The 8,106-nt window shown below is 44.1% G+C and overlaps 1 protein-coding gene across 2 annotated transcripts; it reads left to right on the top strand.

The window, feature by feature from the left end:
* The first annotated feature begins 4,515 nt into the window (after nt 1-4,515).
* On the top strand, nt 4,516-8,106 carry PNRC2 (proline rich nuclear receptor coactivator 2). Of its 2 annotated transcripts, none has more exons than XM_047724523.1 (3): nt 4,516-4,696; nt 5,568-5,769; nt 6,068-8,106. In XM_047724523.1, the coding sequence occupies exon 3, from the start codon at nt 6,086-6,088 to the stop codon at nt 6,503-6,505; it is 420 nt and encodes a 139-aa protein (XP_047580479.1). In that variant the 5' UTR covers nt 4,516-4,696; nt 5,568-5,769; nt 6,068-6,085; the 3' UTR covers nt 6,506-8,106. The 2 variants fall into 2 exon arrangements, with proteins under 2 accessions (XP_047580479.1, XP_047580478.1); XM_047724522.1 differs by having other exon boundaries at nt 4,517-4,696; nt 5,564-5,769.

The raw sequence follows: 8,106 nt of genomic DNA, 5'->3' as shown, positions 1-8,106 counted from the left end.
AGTTAGACAAACTGGGAGGTGCGTGATCCAGCCTGAAAGCCAGTGGGTCCGACTAAAGAGACATGCTTGAAAGGTGTGGCATACCTGTGTGATTGCCTTACTACCTTGCCACTCGTGGGGTTTAAAGTACAACGAGTATCAGCCTGCACCTTGCCAATCCTGCAAAGCCAGACTCTCTGAAACACCTTTTTGTCCCACTAGTACTTACACATTAGGTAGGTAAACTTGATGTAAAAGATTCTGTTGATTTTGGCTCCCACTGGTATGTAATTCAAAATGCATCCTCCTGGGAGAGGATTTTAGGGAGTGTGCAAATCCCTTTCCTTTCCCCCTCCATGCCAGGGAGGCCAGGTACAGTGTTTGTAACCCGAACTCTGTAGCAATGTTAGCAGGTTCATTTTTGTGTTGACAATTGGCATTGTCTGACCTTGACTCTCAGGGGAAGAACTGAGGAAATGAATCTCTCCAGACACCCTGCTTTCTTCTCTGATAAATTGTCAAGGGAAGAGCCTTTGAGTTCTTTTAGGGCTGGGATGGAGCCTCTTTCACTGCTGTAGCCCCAGGGCTTGGCAGATTGCCTGCCTCAAAGAAGGCACCAGATAAATCTTGGTTAAATAAATGTTTTGTATTAAACACCCACGCATTTATTATGAGTTTGGCTCCCAACATGGGTAGCTGATTTATATCCTGAGAGCTGTTTCTTTGTATCACCACTTTCCTTTTTGAACTGAGAACCACTAATTGCATTGTGTTGGTGGCCCTGACTTTACAGACCGGCAGGGAGGGGCTAGGCAGAGGCTGCATCCGACCTCCTGAAGAGGGTGTGTTTTTGGCCCCTGCTGCCCAGTTCTGAGTGTTACCAGTGCTTGGTAAATATTAATGAAGGTTGAGCTGGAGCTGTATTGGGAGGCTGCTGGGAGTCTGGGACATAGTAAAAGTCTTTAAGAGGGCTCTCCTGAGAGCAGCCAGACTCTGACCCGGCAGAAACTGAGGTTTCATACCGCCCTAGCAGCTCTGCCAGTCCCGTCTACAGCCATTCAGTGTGGGCCCTGGGCAGAGCACCTTTCAGGCCCTGGGGAAGACAGAGGGGACTCAGACACAAATGCTTCAGGGGGACACGGAGCATGGGCTCTGAAGACTTAGCTTGTAGCTCTCAGCTTTAAATTTTATGGGCCTCACATTTTTCATCTGCACAGTAGAGATCAAAATCGCACCTACCCCATCATTGGTGCAGATCAGCAAAAAACAATGTGGTACAGGGAAGGGGAAGGCAGAGAAAGTACCCACTATATTGTGTGTGTTGATAACTGTCCAAAATACTACCTGTGTGTTTATACAGGTAAGAATCAGAGAGCAGGGTGACTGAATTCTGTAATACAATTTGGAGCCAGTGAAGTGGGTTCTGTTTGTTGTTTTTGTTTTTTGTTTTGGGTGCCTGTGTGGCTCAGTCTGTTAAGTGTAGGCCTCCTGATTTGGGCTCAGATCATGATCTCAGGGTCGTGAGATTGAGCCCCGTATCAGGCTCACACTGGGTGTGGAGGCTGCTCTTCAGTTTCTCTCTCCCTCTCCACCACCCCCTCTAAAATAAATAAATAGTTAACACAATCAAACTGGTGTAGGGAGAAAGGAGGTTGGGGAGGGAGTGTGGTGGAGATGAATTTGACTGATATTTGGATGATATGAATAAAAAAGAATTAGACCTACCAAATGGGAGAAGATATTTGCAAATGACATATCAGATAAAGGGCTGGTGTCCAAGATCTAGAAAGAACTTACCAAACTCAACACCCCCAAAACAAATAATCTAGTTCAAAAATGGACAGAAGACAAGAACAGACATTTCTCCAAAGAGGACAGACAAATGGCCATCAAACACATGACAAAATGCTCAGTATCACTCAGTATCATGGAAATACAAATCAAAACCACAATGAGATACCACCTCACACTGATCAGAATGGCTAAAATTAACAAGTCAGGAAACAACAAGTGTTGGTGAGGATGCGGAGAAAGAGGAACCCTCTTACCCTGCCCGTGGGAACGCAAGCTGGTGCAGCCACTTTGGAGAACAGTGTGGCGATTCCTTAAGAAGTTAAAAATAGGGGCGCCTGGGTAGTTCAGAGGGTTGAAGCCTCTGCCTTTGGCTCAGGTCATGATTTCAGAGTCCTGAGATTGAGCCCCACGTTGGGCTCTCTGCTCAGCAGGGAGCCTGCCTCCCCTCTCTCTCTGCCTGCCTCTCTGCCTACTTGTGGTTTCTGTCAAATAAATAAATAAAATCTTAAAAAAAAAGAAGTTAAAAATAAAGATACCATATGACTCAGCAATTGCACTACTAGATACCACAAAGATATAAATGTAGTGATCTGAAGGGGCACGTGCACCCCAATGTTTACAGCAGCAACGTCCCCAATAGCCAAACTGTGGAAAGGGCCCAGATACCCAGTGACAGATGAATGGTAAGAAGATGTGGGTGTGTGTGTGTGTGTGTGATGAAATATTACTCAGCCACCAAAAAGGATGAACTCTTGCCATTTACATCGTTGTAGGCGGAACTAGAGGGTATTATGCTGAGCAAAATAAGTCAATCAGAGAAAGACAATTTCATATTTCATTCATACGTGGAATATAAGAAACAGCACAGAGGATCATAGGGGAAGGGAGGGAAAACTTAATGGGAAGAAATCAGAGAAGGAGACAAACCATGGGAGACTCTTAACTATGGGAAACCAATAGGGTTGTTGGAGGGGAGGTTGGGGGGGGAATGGGGCAACTGGGTGATGGGTATTCAGGAGGTCATGTGACATGAGGAGCACTGGATGTTATATGAAACTGATGAATAACAACTCTGCATATAAACTAATGAGGTACTATATGTTGGCTATTCGAATTTGAGTAAAAAAGAAACATTTAGAGATAAAATACACTTTCATACAAGTATCCAACCAGATAGAATATGTAAAATGCAGTGATAAACACTTGGCACTTCATAAATCTCTGCTATTAAAAAAAAAATTAGAAAAAAAGTGCTCAGACTGAAACCACACCATTATATTAAAAAAAAAAATTCACAGTAAGGGTCTTTTCCGAAGTTAAAGTCTTGAACTCATTAATTAAATACATCCTGGCTACTATCTGATGTCTAAGCCAGCTTCTGGAGTTTTTAGGAAACAGATCACATTTTCAGTAAGCTAGCAGGTGCTTATTATACACATCTTATTTGACTATAATATGATTAGCACCAGAAAGCCCCATGCTCAAAAATATATCTTCTATATATTTCACCAAATTAATTTGATTAACAAACTTCTCTTTTAAAATTCAGTCGCTTAAGGAAGTTTTTTTTTTTTTTTTTTTTAAGAAAACATAAGGTCCGTGGCCAGAAAGACACAGAAGTGGGGGATGATGGAAAGAAAAAACTGCAGATTAAATAACGAATTATGTGGGACCTATAAACAGTATATATAAATTCTGCAGTGAACACGTTCCACGTTCATAGACTTTGGCGTTCTCTTTTAAAACACTCATTTTGGGTCGCTTATCCATTTACCTCAAAGAAGTTGTCCTTTCCCTCTTCTCTACACCTCGCCGGCATCATCAACGGAGCTACAGCTTTACTCCCCCTCCCCACTTACAACTGGGCGGAAAGGGGCATCAGGGAGCCCCGGTTCTTTTCAACAAACTTTTCTTGCGCACTTACAATGTACGGGACACTGTATTCAGAAAAATAAAACCCGGCCTCGCCCCTTGAGGGTGTGGTGGTCCTGGTGGGGAAGAGGGGTGACAAATAGGGACACCAGCAGTTACCATGCGAGACGATGAAGGGCTCTCACTGTAGTTAAGGGCCCGTGGGGACACAGCGGGGACTGACTGACTTGATCCGCGCGTGTGTGGGAAACGCCTTCACAGGGGAGGCCACTTCGTAAAGTTTTGGGGCGGGGGTCGGGGACACGAGAGGGAACCGCAAGCTTTGGGGATTGCAAAGAAGTTCTCGCGACCGAGGAGAATGAGAGGAGCGTCAGGAGCAAAGTGCGCAGAGGCCAGGCCTCGGGAGGCAACTTTGGCGCACATCTTTCGGCTTTAAAAACTGGTCACGCGGCCCAGCGAACCCAAGTCGGGAACCGAGGCCGCTTCGGTAAAGCCCCCGGGGGGCTGGGGACCAGTCGGGGTCTCTCAGTGCCGCAGGACCCGCGCGCCGAGCGCCCGGGCTGACGCCCCTTCCCGGGCGCCGAGCGCGCGTGGCCAAGACGTGGCCGGGGGGTCGCGGGCGCCGCCGCACCCAGCGGGGCCCGGGGCAGCGGGACGGGCGCGTCCGGGGACCGGCTGGCGGAGGGCAGGACCGCAGCAGTTGTTCCCGACATGCTCCTCTCCGGGAGGATTTCAAACCCCGGGCCACAAGCTCGCCTCCCTCGTCCCCGCCGGCCCCAGCAACAGGCGGTGGCGCGCGTATCATTGGCCGGGCGGCGCGTCGGCCGCTGTTGATTGGCCGCCGTGCCTCTCGGCCCCGCTTCGGCGCTCGTCGCCACCTCCATTTTGTCGGTAGAGGCGGAAGGAGGAGGTCGGGTCGGGAGGCAGAGGTGGTCAGCAGCTAGCTCCTCGGTGCCCGTGGGCTTTGTTCGTTCCGTGCCTCGTCTCTCCCTGGAAAGGGAGGGGGGCTTCGACGCCGAGCAGGAGCCGCCGCCGTCCGAGTTTGAAGTCGGTGAGTGGCAGCGGCGCCGCGGGAGCGGCCATGTTGGCGGCCGCACTCCCCATTGTTGGGGGAAGGAGGCGAGCGGAGGCGAGATCCCGGAAACCGCGTCGGGCGCGGGGGGCCGGGGAGCACCCCGGCCGGGCTCGAGAACGGTGGGCTTTTCGGAAGCCAGGCCCCGTCGGAAGACCCGAACTTTCTGGGCTCGCGCGGTGAATGACTCAGGGGCTGTTAAGATAAGTGTGCAAGGCCCTTAACCCTTCCAAAAAGAGGGCGTATTTGTTGGTAAATGATTTCTTGGGATAGTAAATGAAACCTGGGATGTATAATGCTCACTGTAAAGAGGCATTCTTGGGTATATTTTAGATGAAAATCGGCTTAGGTTATGGCCTGTGAAAACTTCAAAATGGGGAGGAGTTGAGAGTTCATAACTAAAGGAGACACTTTCTATGACGTAGACGTGTTGGGAGAGAAGGCTTTTCGAAAAAGGATACGTGCTGTGTCGCAAGATGGGAAATTTCGGAAAAGATTTTTAAAACGTCTCTTAAGGAAACTCATTTTTAGCCCGTTTCTTGGGATGGCTGTAAAAGCTAATGGTTCCCCGGTTTGAACGTTTTAGTGACAAAATCCGTGTGAGACTTTGAAAACTTCCCCCGGGGGAAAAAAAAAAACTCGTTGTGCACTGGGACTCCCGTTCCACCGCCCCCATTCCTGGATCGCAAGGCCGAGAAAAGTTCTTAAAGACGACAGTTACCAGATTATTTTCCATCTTATTAGTTCAGGAAGTAGCCATTCTTAACTGTATTTCCGTAGTAAATATAAGCGATCACTTTCCCCGTGTTTTTTGAAGTAATGAAGTAATAATCTTTTCTTTTCTAGCTAGGACTTCTCTCAAACTTGTGTGCTGAGGAGACTCAGATGTTGGCCTCAGCTCCTAGGCTGAACTCAGCAGATCGGCCCATGAAAACTTCTGTATTGAGACAAAGGAAAGGATCTAGCAGAAAGCAACATCTATTATCCTGGGCTTGGCAGCAAGGAAGGGGACAGGTAGTGGAAATCCTGCAATCCGAGAAACAGACTGAAAGGTATAAAATTATCTTTATAATTTTATAAGGATGTCTTATCCTTTTAACCTTAGCCAATTGTCTTTATTTTTCACGTGTTTATTCACATTTGCAGATAAGCTTTCTTAAGAAGGTAATAAAGGCTATGCACATAATTAAGTGTGAACATACGGTGAAGTTATTAAAGCAGTTGGATAGCAGTTTTGAGTCTTTCCAAAATGATTTCTGGAGTTACAAGTTGGGGCTACAGAACTTTCTTAAATTTTTGAACTTTTCTTACTGGGATTTTGCTAAGTATTTTATTTCCATTTACTTGTAGGTGACAAAGAAGCTGAAGATGGGTGGTGGAGAGAGGTACAACATTCCAGCCCCTCAATCAAGAAACGTTAGTAAGAACCAGCAACAGCTTAATAGACAGAAGACCAAGGATCAGAATTCCCAAATGAAGATTGTTCATAAGAAAAAAGAAAGAGGACATACTTACACCTCATCAGCAGCTGCACGGCAGGCCATGCAAAATGGGGGGAAGAACAAAAATTTTCCAAATAATCAAAACTGGAACTCTGGCTTATCAAGTCCTAGCTTACTTTTTAAGTCTCAAACTAATCAGAACTATGCTGGAGCCAAGTTTAGTGAGCCACCATCACCAAGTGTTCTTCCTAAACCACCAAGCCACTGGGTTCCAGTCTCCTTTAATCCTTCTGATAAGGAGATAATGACATTTCAACTTAAAACCTTACTTAAAGTACAGGTATAAAATAAGATAAAATACTAATGTTTAAATTTAGTTATATTTCAAGGTAGTTGTCCATTGTTTCAGGCCAAATTCACTAGGGAATTATTCTATTTGTAAAACTGCTCACGTAGAAAATATAATTAGACATCATCTTATCTATTTTACATGTTGTGTGCACTGTGATGTAATGGTAGTATCAGTGCAACTTAAAATTAAATTATTGATAATTGTACATTGATACTTTGTTCTCAACTGCGTAACTCTTAAACCTGTCAAATTCAGGTTTGGGGAATGGTAATCAACTTTTCCTGTTGTTTGTTGGGCAGAAATAACTAAGAGTATCAGATTTACTTGTTGAAAGCTAGTCAATCTGCTTATGAGCATCCAAGTTAAAACACATGTAAGGATTGAAAGGTAGTTGAATATTTGACAGTTTGAAGTCCTAGAAACATCCAAACCAGTAATATGCCAACAACCTGATGCACTGCCAAAAAATGTGAATTTTTCTTAGCGAATAGTTGCATTTTAGTGAACTGTATGCTGGTGGAATGTGGAAAGGGCACTAGAGGCTTTCCAATTATTTAGAATGAGACCATATACCCAGTGGCCATTTCTTTCATGCAGTAGGTCGGCTAACTAATGCACCAAAACCTGTTTTTACAGAAACAGTATTTGGTGGTTACTGAGTAGCTTTCAGAATACATTTTTATACTATAGCATTGCATAAGCTATTCTGACAGTGATCTGGTCTCAAAATCATTCCCTATAAAACTTAAAAGTGGGGAGCTGTATAATGTGAAAGTTTTAAGTACCTAGGAAAGAGCCATGTAAATATATGTAATAAACTTGTAGCATATGTAAAGTTTTGTTGGCATTTATCTTACAAAAATAGAGTATTTTAGTATGAATTTGCTGAATGTAAGACCATGGACTCTTTTTATACTATGGCCTGATTTTAAAGGTCCAAAATAATTTGTTACAAAGTTTGCCCTTGTGCTAAAGTGCCAGTGTATGTATAATTGATCTAGTTGTAAACTATATTTCAAAGTAAATCCTAGTGTAATAAGTTTTATATAACTGTAAAGGTTTTAAGCTGCTAAAACACTTCCTATTTTTAAGAGATGTGAAATGCAGTATGGGACTGTTTAATTTTTTCTTCCTTAAGCCCAAAGATTAACTATTAAAGGGTCCCTCCAACCTTAAAGATTCATTCTGGCTTTCAATAACTTTTGTAATCTATAACAAATATAGTTTAGTGTTTGTCAGTATATTTTTTGTTACTAGTCTAAGTGCAACCCAGGGGACCATTTATGCAAAAGATGTAATTTCTTGTGTAATAACCTTGACAACATGTTTTACCTAAATAGAACAGCTAACACAGTAAATTACAAATGTGTGTGGGAGAGTCAATTTAAAATTTGATTGTAAGTGCCCTATTCCGATTAGGTAACTTTTTGACCTTTTAAAGCAGAAGGGCCAGGCTGTAGTTCTCCAATGAACTGAGATGAGGTGATATTGCTCCAAGTCAAATAATGCTAACCTAAATTCAAGTTTACATAGTACTTAATGTACATATGTGAATTTAGCATGAAATTAAAAAATAAAATTGCTTCTTCCCTCCC

This window comes from Lutra lutra, chromosome 4 (assembly GCF_902655055.1).
Source record: "Lutra lutra chromosome 4, mLutLut1.2, whole genome shotgun sequence".
Classification (NCBI taxonomy): Eukaryota; Metazoa; Chordata; class Mammalia; order Carnivora; family Mustelidae; genus Lutra; species Lutra lutra.
This window is presented reverse-complemented; position numbering and strand designations above follow the sequence as displayed.